Source organism: Nerophis ophidion, linkage group LG02, assembly GCF_033978795.1.
Source record: "Nerophis ophidion isolate RoL-2023_Sa linkage group LG02, RoL_Noph_v1.0, whole genome shotgun sequence".
NCBI lineage: Eukaryota > Metazoa > Chordata > Actinopteri > Syngnathiformes > Syngnathidae > Nerophis > Nerophis ophidion.
The window spans coordinates 11,929,195-11,953,224 of NC_084612.1; the positions used below are offsets into that span (position 1 = coordinate 11,929,195).

General features: G+C 39.5%; 1 protein-coding gene and 1 long non-coding RNA gene across 3 annotated transcripts in view; one reads left to right on the plus strand and one right to left on the minus strand.

Annotated features, from left to right (window-relative positions):
• The first annotated feature begins 5,417 nt into the window (after positions 1-5,417).
• LOC133536691 (uncharacterized) overlaps positions 5,418-24,030 on the plus strand; it is a 162,550-nt gene continuing 143,937 nt past the window's right edge. Inside the window, exon 1 of one of the 2 annotated variants that reach the window (XR_009802535.1) lies at positions 5,418-5,617. This is a non-coding gene — a long non-coding RNA (uncharacterized LOC133536691). Of the gene's footprint in view, positions 5,618-13,265; positions 13,404-24,030 lie in introns of those variants that run through there. The other variant, XR_009802536.1, reaches the window with a different exon arrangement.
• Positions 8,727-11,064, minus strand: LOC133536675 (ribonuclease P protein subunit p25-like protein). The gene has a single exon (XM_061877281.1). It carries the CDS (start codon positions 10,450-10,452, stop codon positions 9,646-9,648), a length of 807 nt encoding a protein of 268 aa, XP_061733265.1. The 5' UTR covers positions 10,453-11,064; the 3' UTR covers positions 8,727-9,645.

A 24,030-nucleotide genomic window follows, 5' to 3' on the forward strand; every position in this document is an offset into this window, starting at 1 on the left:
CCCGAACCACCTCATCTGGCTCCTCTCCATGTGGAGGAGCAGTGGCTTTACTTTGAGCTCCTCCCGGATGGCAGAGCTTCCCACCCTATCTCTAAGGGAGAAGCCCGCCACCCGGCGGAGGAAACTCATTTCGGCCGCTTTTTCCCGTGATCTTGTCCTTTCGGTAATATCCCAAAGCTCATGACCATAGGTGAGGATGGGAACTTAGATCGACCAGTAAATTGAGAGCTTTGACTTCCGCCTCAGCTCATTCTTCACCACAACGGATCGATAGTTTATGTATATTGATGCAGTTTTACATTTCTTTACATTTTTCCAAATAAGCGTTTATCACTTGCAACTTTTAAAAACTGTGCATTTGGAATAAACAATTTCCCATCACATTTATTAAAGTAATGAAAATGTGTGCAAACCTGGACTAACTACAAGTTCCTGATAATAAAGGAACTGGTCGGATGTCTTGGTGAGGTAGCTTGCTGCAGTCAGCCACATCTTGGAACCCCCTGCATTACTTGAATATCAATTATTGGCGTTCACTAATCGATTTTATAATTGTCCATGTCCAAATTGCGATGCGTCTAAAAATGGATTATTTCCCTCACCTTGAATTGTGATTATGTTGTCCCAACTTTAGCATTGATGCTGGTATATAGACTATTAAGAAGTGATTTTTCCTGAGTATTTTTGGTCTTCGATCCAATTTTTTTTTTTTTTATTGAGACAAAGATTATTTATGTATTTAATATTTGTATGCTTACTATGGTAAAAATATTTATTATGTATGTGTTCACTGTTATGTTACAGAGAACAAGGACATTGCATTAAATTGCCAGGGTATGAAAAAGGGTTGGGGTAAATAAGCTCTGCTTCTTCCTACTCCTTTTCGGACGTGCTGCAATGAAACAACTGGAATTGTGTGATGCATTATGTGTATCGTATGCACGTTCGAAATAAACTGGAACTGAACTGAACTGAATTTTGAGTTCCAAACCATACTTTGACAAAGTTATTATAGATAATGGCACTGAAAATGCTTTTACCGAGTAACTAAAGTAAACACCATAACACATTTTTCTGGAGCTGCTTTCATTTAAAGTAGAGTTTGCCAGCATGTTATTGTTTTCATCCCATTAAAGAAACACTTGTAGAGAATTAAAGGTCAGCTTCACTTTAAAATAATAATAAAAAAAAAAGTAAACTCACACATCCACAAGCAATATGTTCCAAAAGACAGGGTGTAACGCACAACGATTTAATCATAAAAGCAGTAATGTGCTCTTGTTTTTTTTTGATGAGCTCTTAATGAAAGTGCTGGCTGTGGAAAGATGTAAAAAAAAAAGTATCTTCTGAGCTGCGGTGGCCATATCTTCTTCATAGTGAGCTGGCACCACTTCAGCGTCTAACAAAACTCTCAGGTATAAATGTAATCAATAAAAATAACAGTTTCAGTCAAATATTTATGTTACACTATCATAACGTAGTGTGGTCCGGGGCACATAAACAAGTTGGGCGAGTGCGGGTGTAAATTTTTACCAACAAAAGTTATGATGGCCTTTCTTCCTAGCGTGCAGAGAATCGGGTGGTAAGGCGAGGAATTGCCTTTGTGTTTTTTGTTGTGCCTCGGACGGCTTTGTTGTCGGAAGCTAATGTTCGCACCGTGCTGCTTCATAAGCTCAATCTCGAGTCAGTTAAAGGAGACATAAATCGGCCTGACGTCTCTGTTTATGAAAGAGAAGCAAAATGTTCCAACTTACAGCTCCTACCAATAACTTGTATTGGAAGGCATCATATTATATATATTTTTTCTCCATGTAAAACACTTGTATGTGGTCTACATAACATGTAATTGTAGTTCTTTAGTCAAAATTTTGCTTAGATTGTTTTACAGACCATCTTGTATTCGCTTTCCGACCATTTTTCCATGATGCACCGTTTTTTTGGGCGGTTTTATTTTCGTGCCTCCACTTTGACATCGTTTTTTTCCCCGTCAGCCATGTTGTCGATTTTAGTGCTTCCATAGCGAACTTACTGTCAGAGTTGCCACTGACAGTTTGTTTGTTTTAGTTTTTTCCTCTGCATTTGTCTGTTTCCTCTGTGTTTAGTATTTCCTGTCTAGTGCTCTTATTTTGTCAGCATCCTGTCTTGTTCCCTGAGTGCTGTGTTCCTCCTCAGCTGCGGCTGATTGGCACCTGGCCACACCACTTGCCAATCAGCCTGCTCCTATTTGTACCTACTTTGTCTTGTGTCAGTTGTTGGATCATTGTATTGTCTTGTCGATGTCACGTCTAGTCGCTCTTGTGATGTGTTATCGCTCCTGTCGTGTCGTACCTTGTCTTTGCAGCGTAGCGGTAAGCTATATACAGTTGATGTTTGTAGCTTACTGTTTTTGTTCCCTTCTTTCGTTTTATTTTTCATTATACAAGTATGACTTCTGTTTGCCTGTTCGCTACCCGCTAGCTTCCACGCTAAGCTCCTGTTCGTTGTTTTCTAGCTCCCAGGCTAGCTCCTTTTGTTTGATTATCCGCCTCGTGCGCGCTTTGTGTTTGTACCCTTTTGGTTTTGTTTTTGTCTTAGTATTTAATTAAATCATGTTTTCACATTCCATGCCTGCCTCCATCTCTGCATCTTGGAGTTTGTCACCAAATAACTCTGACATTTACTGCCGGATATACATTTCAACTACAGTAGGGAAGGGATACAGTATATGGAAGTAGGGTGTGGGAGGGTTGATCATTTTGCAATGCAGTCTGCTGAAAATCATGGAAAACGCCAGTCTATCAATCAATCAATGTTTATTTATATAGCCCTAAATCACAAGTTTCTCAAAGGGCTGCACAAGCCACAACGACATCCGCGGTACAGAGCCCACATAAGGGCAAGGAAAAACTCACCCCAGTGGGACGTCGATGTGAATGACTATGAGAAACCTTGGAGAGGACCGCATATGTGAGCAACCCCCCGCCCCCCTTTTCCAGGGGAGACCGAAAGCAATGGACGTCGAGGGGGTCTAACATAATATTGTGGAAGTCCATTCTACATAACTAAAGTTAAAGGTCAATACCAATGATTGTCACACACACACAGAGTGTGGCGAAATTATTCTCTGCATTTGACCCATCACCCTTGATCACCCGCTGGGTGGTGAGGGGAGCAGTGAGCAGCAGCGGTGGCCGCCCCCGGGAATCATTTTTGGTGATTTAACCCCCAATTCCAACCCTTGATGCTGAGTGCCAAGCAGTCAGGTAATGGGTCCTATTTTTATAGTCTTTAGTATGACTCCGCCAGGGTTTGAACTCACGACCTACCGACCTCAGGGCGGACTGAGGCTGTGGTCAAAGTTGAAATTGCTACAAAAAACATTTCAAGATATTCAACAGACTACTGTCGTCTTGTAGCTAAAGTGGATAGTGCACCATCCTCCCCCCAACCCCGTCCCCCAACTTGTCACATTTTATGTATCAGGTAAACCGCGACGAATAGGGCCACATGAATCCCCTTCCTACTGTATATGCTACTTTGTACAAAACCCATAACCAGTGAAGTTGGCATGTTGTGTAAATCGTAAATAAAAACAGAATACAATGATTTGCAGATCCTTTTCAATGTATATTCAATTGAATAGACTGCAAAGACAAGATAATTAACGTTCAAACTGAAAAATTTGTTTTTTTTGTGCAAATAATCATTAACTTAGACTTTCATGGCAGCAACACATTGCAATATAGTAGGCACAGGGGCATTTTTATCACTGTGTTACATGGCCTTTCCTTTTAACAACACTCAGTTTGGGAACTGAGGAGACCAATTTTTGAAGCTTTTCAGGTGGAATTCTTTCCCTTTCTTGCTTGATGTACAGCTTAAGTCCGGGGTCTCCGTTGTCGTACTTTACGCTTCATAATGCACCACTCCTTTTCAATGGGAGACAGGTCTGGACTACAGGCAGGCCGGTGTAGTACCCGCACTCTTTTACTATGAAGCCACACTATAACACGTGCAGAATGTGGGTAGGCATTATTTTGCTAAAATAAGCAGGGGCGTCCATGAAAAAGACGTTGTTTGGATGGCAACATATGTTAATCCAAAACCTGTATGTACCCGCATGTTCCCAATTAGCCTGTTCACCTGTGTGATGTTCCAAATAAGTGTTTGATGAGCTTTTCTCAACTTTCCCAGTCTTTTTTGCCACTTGTACCAGCTTTTTTGAAACATGTTGCAGGCATCAACATCCAAATGAGATAATATTTGCAAAAAATAACAAATTTTACCACAGCGATGAGGTGGCGACTTGTCCAGGGTGAACCCCGCCTTCCGCCCGATTGTAGCTGAGATAGGCGCCAGCGACCCCAAAAGGGAATAAGCGGTAGAAAATGGATTGATGGAACAAATTTTACCAAATTGAACGTTAAGCATCCTGTCTTTGCAGTCTATTAAATTGAATTTAAGTTTCAAAAAAATTGCGAATCATTGTATTCTGTTTTTATTTATGATTTACTCAACTTGCCAACTTCCCTGGTCTTGAGTTTGGTATTTCGAAATGGCGACAGCAGAGGATGCATGTGCATGTACAAACCCCGTTTCCATATGAGTTGGGAAATTGTGTTAGATGTGAATATAAACGGAATACAATGATTTGCAAATCCTTTTCAACCCATATTCAATTGAATGCACTACAAAGATAAGATATTTCAAGTTCAGACTCATAAAATTTTTTTTTTTTTGCAAATAATAATTAACTTAGAATTTCATGGCTGCAACACGTGCCAAAGTAGTTGGGAAAGGGCATGTTCACCACTGTGTTACATCACCTTTTCTTTTAACAACACTCAATAAACGTTTGGGAACTGAGGAAACTAATTGACCAACATTAAAATATAGTAGCATAATAGTCATAAATAGTCATTAAAAACAAGGAAGATGTTTTATTTAACAGGTATAGTTAATATTTTTGGTCACTGTAACATTACACACAGTTTGAACAGTAACACTGTGTTTGAATATTTAATTAAGTGATTCTTTGGCGTACCACTAAATGGACAACACAACAATCTCTGTGCCAGTAGACACATGCTCTTTTTTGAATACCATGTGCTATCTGAGAGGGGGAGAAAAACAATAGGTTTTTTTGTGCGTGTCAAAGGATTTTCCTCTAAATCCATCTTGACTTTCTCTTTGTAAACAAATATTATTGCTGGAATTGACTCTGAGGTTTGAATAACCTACCACACTCTTTGTCCGCACGGTTTTTCATTGCAGCCACATCAGATTTAGCTCCGGGATAATACTTTTTGTCACTGTGTTTTATCTGCACTCTCACTCCTGTTAACGCTACGCCGTTACCCCCTAATTATCCCCACCCTCCCTCTCTCTCTCTCTCGCCAGGATTTAGATGGAGCCGGATTTGGAAGTGTGTACTTATCTGTTTGACCTGCATTGCAACTGTCCTATAGGCTCACGGATGAAAAGCTGTTAACTGTACGATAACGCGGCGACCCCGCGGCGATAACCTTCCAGGTAGCCTTGAGGACACGCCATTTTGCTTCGGGCGTCGCAGCTTTTCCTTCTCAACCTTGGGTGCAGGAAGGTTGATCATTAAGTTTGCTGCAAGTGTCGGTGAAATGTGAATAAAGACAACCCCCCCCCCCTTTTTTTTTGTTGCAGCGGTTACAAAGTCACTTTGATTAATTTACTTAAGCGTGCTGACATCTGCGTTTACAGATTTTCATTAAGATCAATGGTGAAAAGCTTCCACTTGTCTAAGTTATTATCCCCAAAAGGCACGGTGGATTAAGTGCGGAAAAAGAAGACTGTCATTATGAAGATAACATTTTCAACATCAGTTGTGTTTTGTTTAAGGCAGCTTTTTAGGAAATATAATGAGATTTAAGCACACCTAACAGTGAAGGATGCATGTAGGCCTGCAGGCTGGGAGTGTGTCAACCCCAGTTTTAATCCTTCCCTGCACTGTTTGTGTGATGTTATGTTATCTTAATGATAATCGCTGCCTGTATTTCTGGCCCCGGGCGCTCCTCCGCCAGGCTAGGCCGGTTCAGGAGCGTCAGCTGCCTTATCAACAGCTTTGTCATTAAATCAGCTTTTTCCACGCCACATCCAAAAGTTTACTGCCATTCCCCTTCGTCATTATCATGACATCAGCACGCCGGGTTTTCTTTTCAATTGCGGCTTTGCAAATTCCGTCGTGCGAGGGAAAAGATAATGTACAGCACAGACTTTTTCCATATAGGGGAGGTAAAGAAAACATGAAATATTCAGAGGAATACCAATGATGCAATTGTTGATGTGTTTTTAACAGGCACAACCTTTTGTCCTTTTGGGGGGCTATTTTGAATTTTTACAATGTCTTCGGAGCGCCATTCTAATTACATCAAACATGATGAAATTAGGGCTAAAGTTATCAGACAAAAGACTATTTCTAGCCTTTGGACAACAAATGTACACAAATTATTTTTCTACTTGCCATAACCTTCCTTTTTTTTCCTAATAAATGCAAATGATTAACATTGAAATTACACTTTCACCATGTGTGCATTAATAATAATAACATCAATCACTGCACCCACACTGCGCGACCGTGTAGAAACTATGTTTGCATATTTAGAAATCCTGGCACTGAATGTAGTCCGTATTTTATCATTTATTTTTTTTACAACACCCATTCAACGATTAATTGGAGCAACAGAATATTATTCAAAACTTTTTTTCCAAACATCAAAATAATTGATTAATCATTACAGTCAGAAAAAAATGATAGAACACAAAACAAGACTATCTTTTTTGTTTGCTACCTGTTTTTAAACAAATGTTTTTTAAACGGAAAAAAAAATCAGACAAATATTAACTCTTTTTATTTTCAAATCGTGTACCGTATTTTCCAAGCTATGGAGCGCACCTGTATTTAATCCACATCCACAACATTTTTGAAGAAAAAAATATTTTTACATGTTTTAACCGCACCGGACTATCAGCCGCAGATATATACAGGTACGAAATATTTTGTCAATGTTTATTAACATACCTTAAATCAGTGGTTCTCAAATGGGGGTACGCGAACCCCTGGGGGTACTCGAAGGTATACCAAGGAGTACGTGAATTTTTTTTTAAATATTCTAAAAATAGCAACTATTCAAAAATAATTTATAAATATATTCATTAAATAATACTTCAACAAAATATGAATGTAAGTTTATAAACTAAAAAAAACCCAATGCAATATTCAGTGTTGACAGCTAGATTTTTTGTGGACATGTTCCATAAATATTGATGGTAAAGATTTATTTTTTTTGAAGAAATGTTTAGAATTAAGTTTATGAATTCAGATGGATCTCTATTACAATCCCCAAAGAGGGCACTTTAAGTTGATTATTACTTCTGTGTGTAGAAATCTTTATTTATAACTGAATCACTTGTTTATTTTTCAACAAGTTTTTAGTTATTTCTATATCTTTTTTCCAAATCGTTCAAGAAAGACCACTACAAAAGAAAAATATTTTGCACTGTTATACAATTTAATAAATCAGAAACTGATGACATAGTGCTGTATTTTACTTCTTTATCTCTTTTTTTCAACCAAAAATGCTTTGTTCTGATTAGGGGATACTTGAATAAAAAAAATGTTCACAGGGGGTACATCACTGAAAAAAGGTTAAAAACCACTGCCTAAAATGTTCCAAACAGTGACTGTCACACAGCATTTAAACAGCTGATCAAACAACAGAAGTCATCGTCACGGGGCAGTAGCTGCGGAAGCCAGCTCTCCAACCAGCTAAACAGACTCAATTACTCCCCGGTGACGTTTTAGTGAATTTACGAAATTGAAACAATACAAAAAAATGCCATTGTAAGTTAAAAATACTAACACAGACAATAGTAAACGTGTTGGCATATTTGCTAATAGTAACAACGCTAGCTTGATTTCATTACGATAGCACGCACAAAATTGCATGACAACACTCCTGCAGAAATCTCATACATGGGACAGTTTAGTAAGTGTGAATTGTTTTAGGTCTATTGTAAAACTTACAAACGTTGCTTGGAATGATCAATGAAGAATCCTTTGGAGCAGAAACGCAATGGACTGTTTTACTTCCAGCTCAAGGCGTGAAACAGGAAGTACATTTTTTAACTTGCAGCACATGCAGTGAGGAAACTCGTCCAAACGATGGTGCTATAGCGCAAACATTAACACACCTTTTCCGTTTCTCTGTTTGTGTTATCTGAAAACTGTTTTGTTGAATACAAAACATTATAGCTTTTATCAAAAAAAAATCCATAAATTAGCCGCACCGTTTTACAAGCCAAGGGTTCAAAGCGTTTGAAAAAAGTAGCGGCTTATTGTCGGAAAAATATGTTAAATAAAATAACAGGTATTTTTCAATAAAAAAGTATATGATATTCACAATTATTTAATGACTGTTTCATTGAACACAAATGTATCTCTTGCTTGCAACTTTATAGACAGGTTACGTGTGTGTGTGTGTGTGTGTGTGTGTGTGTGTGTGTGTGTGTGTGTGTGTGTGTGTGTGTGTGTGTGTGTGTGTGTGTGTGTGTGCGTGTGCATGTGCGCACACGTATGTGTGTGTGAGTGATGGGAAGAAAAGCTCTCACTCGTTCAGTCCTGCAACAATTATTCCAATACAGCAAATAATTTGATTAGAAAGACACTTTGATTTATATTATGTTTCTTCATTTAACGATTTAATGAATGTAACACATACAAATTGATCAACTCTGAACTGCATGGAGGGCCCAGACTTCTAAATATGCAGACATAGTATTCGCTCAGCCGCTGCAATTCAGTGCACATGTGAGCGCTGGCGGGTCTGTGCTGTGACCTGTGTGGAGGTTTTATTCATGCACACGTTAAAAAAAAGCAATTTCAATGTTTGTATTTTATTTATTAGAAAAAAATGAAGGTTATGGCAAGCAGAACATTTTTTTTTCAACTATTTTCCCCAAAGTACGCACCAAAGTGTTTTCTCCCATTACTTAATTGATCAAAGAAACCAATCAATAGCTGCAGCCCTTGTATGGTACCACCACTTTGTGTACATTTTTAAGACAACCTGTCTTTTTCCAGACTTGCATTCTGTTCAGTGTGATGTATCAGAATCGGTCTCTATATCCCCATGGCAGCATTGGCACTTTGCACAACAACAATTGCAAATTCACTCATGCAGGGGAATAGATAAAATACAGCAGAGCCTTTTCCATTTGGAAGGGGAAAGAATAAAACATTTAATATTTAGACAAATACAAATTGTCTTATCAGCAATGGCTTTTAGGCTGTTTGTCTTTGTGGTGTCGGCTCGACTGAAAAGCGTGTACCTATGGCCGCAAAACAGTTACTCTGCTTTTGTTTCTCTATCTTTAAAGGTAAACTTATTCTGTTTAGGGGTTTATATGATCATACTTGTGGCCCCTAAGTAAGTACAGAAGCTTTAAAACGTCCCGTCCGGACTGACTGACCTCCCAAGGCTGCAGTTGGTACCTAAGTCTTGTGAGAAAGCGCTGTTCTGTCTGAGTGACTGTTATGATTGTCTCAGCGTTGTGCTTGAGCGGAGGGCAGCTCCAAATGAACTCTCAGGATCCAATCCCCCTCCCACCACCTCTACACTGTTTGACATCCAGTCAGTGCGGGGGGTGGACGGTGATCCCCTCTCCTGAACACACCCGCTTGCACAGCGGGAAACTGCTGAGCGGCGAAGGTGCGAGAGGTCTCTTAAATGCTGACTGCGTGCCGCCGTCCCTCTCCTCCCACAGTGCACCCAGAGCCTCGGGTGGTTGGTAGCCTGGCTCCTGGGGGTCCAGAGGGTCTTTGGAGAGGAGGATACTGATAGAGGGCACGGTCCTGTGGACGGTCATCTCCGATGTCCCCCCGTCGGTGTTCTCCCACACCTCTTTCACCACCTTGTATTGCAACTTGGTCAGCTGGTGCAGGGAGCCCACTTTTCGCTTCATGATCTCAGCGCAGGTGATAGTCTTAGTGACGGCGCGCCCCGATCCGGTGAAGACCACTTGCCTCAGACTGCCGCCGCTCGCGTCTCCGCCTTGTATCCGCGCCATGGCAAACCCCATCAAGTTGCGGATTTTACTCCCTTCTTTCACCCGCATCTCCAGTACCCCAGAGGCCAGTCCAGGGAAGGGACATGGACTGTTCTCCTCAGTCCTGCAGACTTTCTTGAAGCCTTCCTGCCCCAGTTTGAGAGCAGGCGGCGGGGCTGTTAAGGATGTCGGCGCCTTAAAGGTACTTGAAACGTTGTCGGCCACTTTGGGCAAGCTGGCATTGGTGTGAATTTGAGCCTGGTACGGAGGATATGCCCCAAAAGTTTGCCCGTTCTCCATTTGTGTGGTCGGGTTTACTTCCAGTCCAGGGTGAGGCTTGAAGGCGCCACTGGTCAAGAAATGACCACTGACAACTCCGTCCCCTGTGAACATTGCTCCTGTCCTTTCGAAGCCTCACTAAAAGTCCATAATCTTTAACTCAACATCTTTTTGACCTTTTTGTTTTTCTCCAGTTTCTAGCGCTAAAGTCATTCCCCCCTCCGAGCAATATCAATGCAGTCCTAAATGCAGACCCTTCGAAAAAGAGCTGGCGAACTAAGATAAATGCCTGGCTGGTGAATCAAAAAAGCAATATCTGGACCATGCTAGACGTTCTTTAAAGAGCATGTTCATTTCATAGCGCTGTTAGGAAAGTGCTCTAAGGGACAGATAAAGATAAAACAAACACTCTGAATTTCATACGCCCCTCAAACTTTTCCAAAGAGAATGCAAACACGTATGAAGAAGATTCCACCTTTAAGTGAAGCACTCCAGTCCAATCCGTCCACTCTTAAGTCTTTCTTCCGTCCGGCTCTTGAGTTCTGCCTCCTCTTTTGGACTTTTGCCTGGGAGTTGCATAGAGTTCCGCACCCGGAGGTGTCTTCCTCCCCGGACCTGCGCCTCGTCCGCGGCGATGCAAGAGAGGGGGGGAACAAAGTCTGTTGTGCTCGCCACAAAGAGACATAAGGGACAGGAGCTGCCTCGCCAATGCTCACAGGAGGAGTGTCTGCGTGAGGGGGTGTGGGGGGTGGGGGGTGGGGGGGCATGAGGAAAAGGAAAGGCAACCCTCTTAAAGGCGTAGCGCTTTTCATCTTTTTGACAAGAACACTCTCCCCCTTACGCCAGCCTGGCGTGTCCCTTTAAGAGTATCCCCGGCAACTTTGTCAATCTTTTTAGAGGACATTCCAGTTCTTAATGTAGGTGACTGGTTAAATCTAAGCACTAAGATAGAGACGCAGTCAACCCTATCAAAAATAAAAATAAAAGAAGCATTTTGGGCCGTGCAACTATGAATTAAATTAGGCATTACTTTAATTCAGGGGTCCCCAATCATTTTTGCACCAGGGACCGGTTTAATGTAGGCATTATTTCCATATGTGGCAGATAAATATTGCATATAAGTGCATGAAAAATGAATACATGAAAAAATTCACCATGACATTCAATTAAAGAGAGCCCCTGGACTTTTCCCTTTGCAAAAAAAATGAATCCCCTTCCTACTGTATTTGCTACTTTGTACAAAACCCAAAACCAGTGAAGATGGCACGTTGTGTAAATCGTAAATAAAAACAGAATACAATGATTTGAAAATCCTTTTCAACTTATATTCAATTGAATAGACTGCAAAAACAAGATACTTAATGTTTGAACTAAGAAACTATTTTTTTTTTTTTTTTGCAATTAATCATTAAATTAGAATTACACAGATTTTTGCTTTTTTGGTCAATTTTTCCTAGCGTAAATACATCCGTTATTGCTAACTACTTATATAATTGGACGATATGCATAATACCAGCACTTTAACTTGCAAGGCCAAAGTAGTATTCACAGTGGTTCGGACTGGAAGTCTCTGCAGAGAGTTGTGAGGACAGCGTAAAATGTCATCAGGACTCCTCTTCCTCCTACCGAGGAGATCGCAAAAAGCCGCTGCCTGACCAGGCCTCAGAAAATCTGCAGAGACTCCTCCCGCCCCCATAAAGGACTTTTTTTTAGAGCTGGACTCTAGAAAGAAGTTCCGCAGCCTCCGTAGCAGAACCTCCAGGTTATGTAACAGCTTCCTCCCTCAGGCCATAAAACTCTTGAACGCATCACAACAATCCCCTCAATTCCCCCCAAAAACGGATTAACTCGACGGAATATAAAGACAATATAACATACATCCATAAACATGGATGAAAATGCAAAAGTGCAATATATTTATTTGTACAGTAATCTATTTATTTAAATCTGCACTTTATTGGTCTTTTATCCTGTACTACCATGAGCTAATGCAACAAAATGTTGTTCTTAACTGTACTGTAAAGTTTAAATTTGAATGACGATAAAAATGAAGTCTAAGTTTAGTCCAAGTCTCAAAGGAGCTGTGTATTTATTTCCTTTAGCAGAATTATTATATGCAACAATTTAGCACTTCTCCATCTGCCTATGCACTTTAACTACTCTGGTCACTTTGTTCCTGATCTGCCCTGATCTTAGGTCATCAACATGCCGCGGACTGCAGATGGAACCTAGCTGTTGACTACGTTTCGGCACTTTTACATTTTATATGTAGAAAATGGATGGATGGATGTTTATTAATGTGCATTGTCTCATGTAACAGAGATGTAACAAACATAGCAAATGGCGACTTCCTATTAGGAGTTTTATAATACATCTATGAACAAGCTTATTGGTGTGTCTGGTGGGACTGGCCAAAGTTAAGTAGAGAAAATGCGTTCCGTTATGAATGATTTAAAAGCCTACTGAAACCCACTACTAACGACCACGCAGTCTGATAGTTTATATATCAATGATGAAATCTAAACATTGCAACACATGCCAATACGGCCGATGTAGTTTACTAAATTGCAATTTTAAATTTCCCGCGAGGTATCCTGTTGAAAACATTGCGGAATGATGACGCTTATGTTGACGCGTGCTTGTGACGTTATTAGTTGAAGCGGACATTTCAGCCCAGCACCACACACGGCTAAAAGTCGTCTCTTTTCATCGCATACTTACACAGTATTTTGGGCATCTGTGTTGCTGAATCTTTTGCAATTTGTTCAATTAATAATGGAGACTATAAAGAACAATGCTGTTGGTGGAAAGCGGTGGATTGCAGCTGCCTTTAGCAACCAAAACACAGCCGGTGTTTCTTTGTTTATTGTGAAGCTTTAACACAGAGCGGTCAAGCTAACATGTTTCTCTACGTCAACCAGCAGGTTTTTGGATGGGAAAATTGTGATATTAAGTCGGCTCTTACCAGAGACATCAGAGGAGCTTCTGTCCTGCTGCAGCTGCAAGACTTCCCTCAGAGACACTCGCGGTCAACACACCCGTAGCCACACTCCTCCGACTTTCAGGTACAATTTAATCTCACTAAAACACTAGCAACACAATAAGCAGATAAGGGATTTTCCAGAATTATCCTAGTAAATGTGTCTAATAACATCTGAATCGCTCCCACTGCATCGCCTTTTTTTTTAAACTTTTTTTTTTCTAGTCCTTCACTCAGAATTTCCTCATCCACAAATCTTTCATCCTCGCTCAAATTAATGGGGAAATTGTCGCTTTCTTGGTCCGAATAGCTCTTGGTGCTGGTGGCTATGATTATAAACAATGTGAGGATGTGAGGAGCCCTACAACCTGTGACGTCACGCGCACATCGTCTGCTACTTCCTGTAAAGGCAAGGCTTTTTTATTAGCGACCAAAAGTTGCGAACTTTATCGTCGATGTTCTCTACTGTGCGGCCCGGTAGAAAATGCGTCACGGACCGGTGCCGGTCCCCGGGCCGGTAGTTGGGGACACCTGCTTTAATTGATGACATTCTTCATAGGGGCCAAGTGAAAGTCAGTGGCGTTAAATTGCAGCACACTTAGCCTGTAACTTATGAAATGTTTGCGCCCATTAGAATTTACATAATGCAACATTAATGGCTGCGTCGTTCAGGCGCCGCCTTGGAATGTCATGTACTGTAACCACACTGCACAACAAAAGTGCACAGAGGCAGTCTTTCCTTTGATTGATTGATAAATGAGAATCTTTAATGGGCTTTCCATCACCAGCGGGGGGCGCTGGCTGGCTTCTTGCGCCCAGACAGGCCCAGACAGCTGTAACGTGGCCCTAATCAGCCCGGTCTCCCCGGTCGACAGGTGGATTTGTTTTTTTGTGCGTGTGACTGACAGATTGGAAAATAGGTAAGGACAGCCCACCGAGGCTGAACCTTTTAGACCAAGACAGAGGCCGACAAGTGGTAACTAGCTTCTACTATGTATTTTTCACGGTAAACAATGGTGCCCAGACGGGTTTATGAGGATCATTTACAGGCCTATGCCTCTTATATTGGATACATGCTAATGAGGGCAGGGAATCCCTCAACCATCTTCTGAGAGCTTCTTTCCTGTTTATCACCTTCAAATGTCTTCATGCTCAAACCACCTTACCTCACCCACTTCTTATCCTAATTCTCAAGCTCCACTATTTGACCAGTCTTTGCTTTGTAGTAGTATTCTTGTTTTAGAGACATTTTTCAAACCGTGTATTTGCTGCACATATTACGACAAAAACAACTCAGTTTTAGTAATGATGAATTAATACCACGTGTCGACCCTAAAATATGATAACCGTGTTTGTAGGATGGCACCCTTTTTAAGACCTGTCAAAATAAATTAATCTCTTGAAAAAACTGGTAGATGCCAATAAATCAGGGGTGTCGAATGTTTGGCCGGCGGACCGGATCAGGTCTGCCAACAGGTTTTATTTGGCCCATGAGATGAGTTTGCTAAGTACAAAAATTAGCAGAAATTTTTGACTGAAAGAAACTCCTGTTCTAAATATGTCCACTAGATGTCACAATAGCAAGAGCCGCATGACTTCATATGGGGTGGAGCGATGTGTCGTGTTAAGGTAGGAGAATAGAGGAAACTTTTCCTGTTTGGACACTACTTACCGTATTTTTCGGACTAAAAGTCGCAGTTTTTTTCATAGTTTGGCCGGAGGTGCGACATATATTCCGGAGCGATTTATGTGTGAAATTATTAACACATTACCGCAAAATATCAAATAATATTATTTATTTAATTCGCGGAAGAGACCAAGAAAATGTCAGCAATCGTCACACACACGTCAGCAATCGTCACACACATGTCAACCAATAAGAATTCCGCTTGGGGAGGGTCATGGCAGAAGTGCACTGTGGGTCAAAGAATGCTAACTGCTATATGCTACTGCCGGAGCTTTTAAAATGGATCATTTCATCGTTGGCGGTAACTTATACAAACTGAGAAGGGATGAACAAAAATTGGACCGAAAAGGAGATCATGTACTTCAGATTACAAGCTGGACGTAGTGAAATATGCAGCAGAAAACGACAAGAGGAAGCGGCGCATACCTTTGGAGTTGGCAGAGTTGTTTAGAAGCGACATCGAGGAAGAAGATTTCATCGGATTTATCGATTGGGAGTGAGAGATTGTTTGGTAAACGTATAGCATGTTCTATATGTTATAGTTATTTGAATGACTCTTACCATAATATGTTACGTTAACATACCAGGCACTAGAAATGCGCGGTTTGTGGTCTCATCCGCGGAGTCCGCGGGTAAATCGCGGGTCGGGCGGTTGACATGACGAAAAAATAGATTTTAATTAGGGTGGCGATTGAACCATCCGGAGACATTTGATATACATGGTTCTGGGATCAGTATCCTTTGCCATTCAAAGAGCCATTTAAGACCCGTGTCATAAAGCGATGAAGTCAATCGGAGACGCTATTATTCTCTTGAATGACTGCCGGCAGTCACCCAGATATTAAATATTAGTGCTTGCTATGAAGCCATTGGCTTTGCCGCCTTCTACATCATACACGATCTGCTTGTCAGTCCAGCATCATGTTGTGTGTGGCTTCTGCGGCAACACCCACACGACCGCAAGGCATACTGGGTGACACAGAGTACACTAATGGTTGTGATATAAACAATTTTAACACTCAGTAATATGCGCCACGCTTTGAAGCCACACCAATTAAGAACGACAAACACGTTTCGGGAGAACATCCTCACAGTAACACAACATAAACGCAACACAACAAATACCCATAATCCTTTGTATTCATGACACTTCCTGACTATTTTATACACCCCAAAATTATGTTAAAACCATGATTGATAACACAGAACAATTCCCATTATATATCAATAAAAGTTGTCTAAGTCTAAACTGACGGACCGGAGAAGCTCGCCAGCACTAGCTCGCTTAAATGCTAACACTAAAACAATACATTAACGTCTTTCTCCGATAACGACATACCCCATAATGAGCGAGTATAACCACATAACTGTCAGCAATTAAGACATTAAACTGCGCACATTAAAGCCACATGACGCAGTAGGCCTGTGAGTTCAAGACAGAGTGATCGATCGATACTGAAGCAACGACAACCAGAAATTGATTAACATTACGTCACCAAAACCAAACAGGACGCTTCCAGCAAACGTGTTTTTCGTTGTAAAAAATAAGAACAAAAACTTTTAACAAAAAAAAACGAGAGTTTTGCATATACAAACACTCAAATAAAAATTATTTTTATTTGAAAAATCTTTTTTATAATATAAAAATAAAAATTATTTTTATTTGAGTGAAAGCGTCCTTTCTCTCGAGAACCGACATCGTTTACATTTTACTTCTACCCCCCGAGATTTAAAAAAAAAGAAATTCCGACTTTAGACGGAAAAATCACATGCCTGTTGAAATGAAGGGCCTTTAATAGCTAAAACATTAACCTGGACAACATTTTAACAGCTGGTTGGCTCAGATGTTATTCTTTTCATTGCATTCACATGCTGCAGTGGACAGTTTAGCTTTCGGTATCAATGCAGTATCTGAAGCACCGTCTCCACGTGTGTTTATTGACAACAGGGTTATAACCTGCACACGTTAGCTCGTCGTTATGGTAACAGGTGACTGTTACTGCGTGCGACTGCCCCGGGCTTGAAAATAAAAATTAAGAAAATCCGAGTCGGTGCTGCACACTGCACAGGTTCGGACCACTTTTGAACATGTTTGCCAAGACGTCGTATTTTGATCCGGTCGGTCCATTATTCCTTTACTTCGTCGTCGTCGTCTTTTTCTTCTTCTGACCCACCAGGTGATTTAAGTGCAATTGGTGGAGTTACAATGCATAGTAGGCTACCGCCACCTACTGCACCGGAGTTGTAACTACAAGCTCCATTCACAGAAGAGTCCCAATGCTTTTATGAGCAGTCGAGCGAGTCAAAAGCCGAAAAATCTATTTGTGGCGGCCGTAATTCTTTCGTGGCGGGCCACCACAAATAAATGAATGTGTGGGAAACCCTGACCTGAATACATGCTTTTAATATTCTGTACATTAAATGTTGTACAAGATCATTGTATTCATATCGCTGCATGACAATTAATACATTGGAATATTCAGCGTGGTAATCATTCTGTAATTAGGGAATATCTACCAGAGCATTTTCTAAAACTAACACTTTATTTGAACCTCCCACCAACCATCCCAACTAGATTGTCAATTGTTGAATTAGTATTTATGTAGAAATATTACATTACAAAACATATATTACACAGTATAAAATTGTAGTTGTACCGGATGTAGTGTAGTGCTTTTATTTTGAAGGCAGAAGTGTGTGATTGGTTTGGAGTTGTCTTGAAATGTTTTGACGACGGACCGGACTAAAAAAATGTACTCTAGACCACTGTGCCGTGGCACACTAGTGTGCCGTGAAATACAATCTGGTGTGCCGTGGGAGATTATCTAATTTCACCTATTTAAGTTAAAAATATTTTTTGAAAACCAGTAATTATACTCTGCAAATTATACGTTGTTGTTGAGTGTCGGTGCTCAGTAACTTTGTAATACTCTTCCATATCAGTAGGTGTCAGCTTGTAGATGTCGTAAACAGCGGGAGACAGTGTCCAGGTAAAACGGTATCCAATGCTTAAATCAAAAATAAACAAAAGGTGAGTGCCCCTAAGAAAAGACATTGAAGTTTAGGGAAGGCTATGCAGAACGAAACTTGATTGATTGAACATTTTTAGTAGATAGCACAGTACAGTAAATATTCTGTACAATTGACCACTAAATGGTAACACCCGACTAAGTTTTATAATTTGTTTTATTCGGGGTCCATGTTAATCAATTCATGGTAACTAAAACTGAACTGGCTACAAAGTAAACAAAAACAGAATGCTGGATGACAGCAAAGACTTACTGTGGAGCAAGGACGGCGTCCACAATGTACATCCGATTATGACATGACAATCAAAAATGTCCCCACACAAAAGGATATAAACAACTGAAATATTCTTGATTGCTAAAAAAAAGTAGATGCGGGAAATATCGCTCAAAGGAAGACATTAAACTGCTACAGGAAAATACCAAAAAAAGAGAAAAAAACACCAAAATAGGAGCGCAAGACATGAACTAAAACTATACACACAGGAAAACAGCAAAAAACTCAAAATAAGTCTCGGTGTGATGTGACAGATGGTGACATTACACCTACTCTGAGACAAGAGCTATAGTGATGCATGCTTGGTTATGGTTTAAAGTCATATCCAACAATTGCGACAGCAACTTTTTACTGTCAACTGAGTTTAGCTTCATGATTTTTGCTGGTGGCCTGCCTCCGGATTTCTCCAACACAAAAAATGTGCCTTGGCTCAAAAAAGGTTGAAAAACACTGCTGTAGACCAGGAGTGTCAAACTTATTTTAGCTCAAGGGCTGCTTGGAGAAAAAATCATTGCACACCCGGGCTGGACTATTAAAATCATGGGATTAATCATGCCAAGTGTAAAATATATTTATATTATTCATATATTATATATTATATTAGTTATTATTATCATTGTTTATTGTGAGCGAACTGTGGTGCTGAATTTCCCCCAGGGATCAATAAAGTACTTCCAATCTATTCTAGTCTATTCTATTCTATTAAAAGTAAAAAAATAAAAGACAACTTTAGATTGTTGTTTTTGTTTTATTTTGGCCAAAAATAGACCAAAAGGTGTTCTGAAAATACAACAATAAAAATACAGAAAAAACTACCAGCAGCGGTAAAGTTTGGATTCATGAAGGAAAGAAGAAAGTGAATGAATGTTTATAACTGAATTCATTTACATATGTATTGAAAAATGTTTTATTTTGTATTATTTTTTAAATTAATTAAATAATGTTTATTACAACCTTTTTCCAAAACACAATAAAGAATGTGAGATATGTCAGGATAATCATACATTTATCATTTGTTTTCAATAAGGCTCTTGCTGCTGATTGTACAATGTATCACAGGCTGTACTTATAGCCCCAGCAGATCTCTAGGGTGAAGATCCTCTGGCATTTAACAAAAAGGCAGGACAAGGAAGTCAGCAAGTCCGATCCGTAACTTCGAGGCAAGGATTAGTGCTAACGTACGGCCCGAGTGCCGGATCAGGCTGGCGAACAGGTTTTATCCGGCCTGTGGGATGAGTTTGCCAAGTATAAAAATTTACCTGAAATGTTTTAATGAAACAGCTGTTCTAAATTTGTCCACTGGATGTCACAATAACAATTTTTTGTATCTTTGTAGATGATGCTATACACCAGTGGTTCTCGAATGGGGTTACGCGTACCCCTGGGGTTTACTTGAAGGTATGCCAAGGGGTACTTGAGATTTTTCAAAAATATTCTAAAAATGGCAACAATTTAAAAATCCTTTATAAATATATTTATTGAATAATAATTCAACAAAATATGAATGTAAGTTCATAAACTATGAAAAGAAATGCAACAATATTCAGTGTTGACAGCTATAGATTTTTTGTGGAAAAGTTCCATAAATATTGATGTTAAAGATTTTTTTTTTGTGAAGAAATGTTGAGAATTAAGTTCATGGATCCAGATGGATCTCTATTACAATCCCCAAAGAGGGCACTTTAAGTTGATGATTACTTCTATGTGTAGAAATTCAATCAATCAATAATTGAATCACTAGTTATTTTTATATCTTTTTTTCCAAATAGTTCAAGAAAGACCACTACAAATTAGCAATATTTTGCACTGTTATACAATTTAATAAATCAGAAACTGATGACATAGTGCTGTATTTTACTTATTTATCTCTTTTTTTCAACCAAAAATGTTGTGCTCTGATTAGGGGGTACTTGAATTAAAAAAATGTTTACAGGGGGTACATCACCTAAAAAAGGTTGAGAACCACTGCTATATACGTATGTACAAAACAAACCACATGATGTTAGTAGTACATCAGGAAAATTATCAAGCTACATAAATTACATACTGTAATTTGATTTTTATACAATTTTTTATCTGGATAAATTGAAAATGAACACCAATGAGTTGACTGATGAACGTTATCGAATAATTTATTCAGAAAATATAAATAACGACGGCTTCCTCCCACTTCCAAAGACATGCACCTGGGGCGAGGTTGATTGGCCACACTAAATTGGCCCTAGTGTGTGAATGTGAGTGTGAATGTTGGCCCTGCGATGAGGTGGTGACTTGTCCAGGGTGTACGCCGCCTTCCGCCCGATTGTAACTGAGATAGGCACCAGCCCCCGCGACCCCAAAGGGAATAAGCGGTAAAAAATGGACGGATGGATGATAAATAACGACAAATAACAAATAAAGATAGAATATTGTTAACTATACAAAAAACAACAACATTATGATTTTTACAATTTCAGAACGTGCTTGTTCTACTTTTAAACAAAGAAACCAATCTGAATTGTTCTTTATTTTTAAGTTATCTTCCCGTGATTTTACCAGTCCGGCCCACCTGGGAGTATATTTTTTTCTCATGTGGCCCCCGATCTAAAATGAGTTTGACACCCCTGTTCTAAGGGCTGGGTCGGTTGGACTGGGGTTAGAAGTGGGGTTGGGTGCGAGCCGTGGGTCAAGGAGCCCCGCACAAGCCTCCAGCCGCCAGAGCCAGGGTGTTGGGGCACGGGCAGCGACTTGGTTTTACCGTCGATAACAGCCGCCGCTTAATTTCTCTTCTTGAAAGTCGAATGAACGCTAGTGTCCTTTTAATATTTTCACATTTTGTAGATCGCTGTCCACGAATAGATCTTAGGTGTATTAAAGTACATCCACATTGCATACATGTTGCCTCCGCTCCAGACAACGTGTGCGTCTTGCGTCCGCTTGTCAACATTCTGTTTTGGCAGTGCTTTTTCTCTGATCAAAGTCTTTTGGTGGCAACATTTTCGGTGCGGTTTGGACGATTATGGCAAAAATAATAATCACGATTATTTTTGATTGATGTTGTAATCACAATTAATGACACAATTATTCATTTATACAAAAACATGAGTATTTATTGTACCACCAAAACTCAACTTTAAGGATTGTTTAAGAAAACGATGGGAATACATTAATAACAAATTAACCACAAGTAAAATAATATTTGTACTAAAAATTAATTTAAATGACAATAGCAATATAAAAATAATAACATTCAGTTTTTCAGTTTTAATGGTTTTTAAATCCGTTTTTTACCTTTTACACTTATTTTACCATCATAGAGTGTGTGCTTTTGTGTCAAATGAAATGTAATACAATGTTTTGTTAGTTAAATGCAAAAATCCTCACAGTACTTTTTCGGACAATTTTGACGGGTATTTTGGGTCAATGCATAATCATTGTGTAAATGTATCAATAAGTACTATAAGTAGGGCTGGGCGATATATATGATATATCGCAGGTTTGTCTCTGTGCGATATAGAAAATGACAATATCGTAAAATTTGATTATATGTTCTCACACCGTTGCTTTAAGCTGCGTGCACTACATTACTGGCCTGTCTCACTCCTTCTCGTCTGTCCTTCTCACAGAGACGTAAACAAGCCCGCCTTGCTACATACGTCACATACTGTCGTGCATGTAGCGTCACACGCTCTCGCCAAGAGCTAACGTTAGCATGGTTAACGTTATCTGAGGCAGGTCCAGTTGCTTTTAGCTGCATGCATTACACAAAAGGCGTTTCTCACTCGTCCTCTTCTCTCATTCTGACAGATACGGAAGACAAGCCCGCCTTCTTACATACGTCACATACTCTCGCAAGTCTAGCGTCTTAGCTCTCGCCGATCAGCGAGAGAGAGATGGTGCAAAACTTATCACAAATGGAGGAAGAACAATACATGCCCAACAAAAAGAGCAGGGGGTCCATCATCTGGCGGTGGTTTGGCTCCAAGTGGGAAGATATTCAGCAGACAACAGCAATATGCTGTTCAATTTATATACTCTGATGATTAACCTGTGTGATGACTGTAGTATGCTGATAGTATATATTTGTACCATGAATTGATTAACGTGGACCCCGACTTAAACAAGTTAAAAAACGTATTCGAGTGTTACCATTTAGTGGTCAATTGTACGTCATATATACTGTACTGTGCAATCTATTAATGAAAATATCAATCAATAGATACAAAGTATGCAGCAGAAGTGTTACTACAAAAAGGTAGCAACACTATTAATTTGTTCTTTCGTTTAAAAAGTCCCCCGTGAGAGAATGAAGAGTATTTAATAAATACTAGGAGTGTTGGAAAAAATCGATTCGAATACGAATCGAATCGTTTATGTTGTGCGATTCGGAATCGATTCTAATTAGAAAAAAATTGATTTTTATTTTTTTTTTATCAATCCAACAAACCACTACACAGCAATACCATAACAATGCAATCCAATTCCAAAACGGAACCTGACCCTGCAACACTCAGAACTGCAATAAACAGAGCACTTGAGAGGAGACACAAACACGACACAGAACAAACCAAAAGTATTGAAACGAAAATTAATATCATCAACAACAGTATCAATATTAGTTATAATTTCAGCATAGCAGTGATTAAAAATCCCTCATTGACATTATCATTAGACATTTATAAAAATAATAAAAAAGAACAATAGTGTCACAGTGGCTTACACTTGCATCGCATCTCATAAGCTTGACAACACACTGTGTCCAATGTTTTCACAAAGATAAAATAAGTCATATTTTTGGTTTGTTTAATAGTTAAAACAAATTTAGATTATTGCAATCAGTTGATAAAACATTGTCCTTTATGATTATAAAAGCTTTATACAAATATCTACTACTCTGCTTGCATGTCAGCAGACTGGGGTAGATCCTGCTGAAATCCTATGTATTGAATGAGTACAGAATCATTATAAATTGGGAAAAAAAATCGTTTTTGAATCGGGAATCGAATCGAAAAAAATCGATATATTATCGAATCGTGACCCCAAGAATCGATATTGAATCGAATCGTGGGACACCCAAAGATTCACAGCCCTAATAAATACAGTTTTGGTCAATTGACTTAGTTGTGATTTCCCTCTCTGCATGAAAGTTTAAAAGTAGCACATATTAATGCAGTATGAAGAAGAATGTTTTAATGTGGACACATAGAATCATCATACTGCTTTGATTATATGTATCAAGTGTTCATTCAAGGCCAAGGCAAAATATCGTAATATATATCGTATATCGCAATATTGCATAAAAATATCGCGATATTAATAAAAGCCAATATCGCCCAGCCCTAACAACAAGTATATTATGCTTGTTTAAGGTACTTTTTTAAAACCTTCATTTTGTTCGCGCAGTGAGACTGGAAGTGCCACACCGCACTCTTATTGTGAAGGGAAGACGTGTGCTGTGGTTCTCAGCTTGACGAGTATTGAGACAATTTGAGGCTGTAAAAAAGAGAGCCTCTCAAGTTGTACTGCTGATTGGACATGAATCTTACATCAATGATGTCGTTCACAACAACACAAGCGGATGAGATGTGTTGTGGGTGTATGGATTGTTCTTGCTAGCTTAAGCTTTGTAATTTGATGGCTGATTCATGTGACTGTCTCCACATTGTTGAGTTCAGGCTTGGGCGAGTTGAAATGAGCGGTCCTGGACACATAATTTTCCCAAACAAAGTTAATTCTCCTCACA

Excerpts from the sequence above, each read along its gene's own strand:
- LOC133536675 (XM_061877281.1), bottom strand. The coding sequence starts at position 10,452 with ATGTTCACAGGGGACGGAGTTGTCAGTGGTCATTTCTTGACCAGTGGC.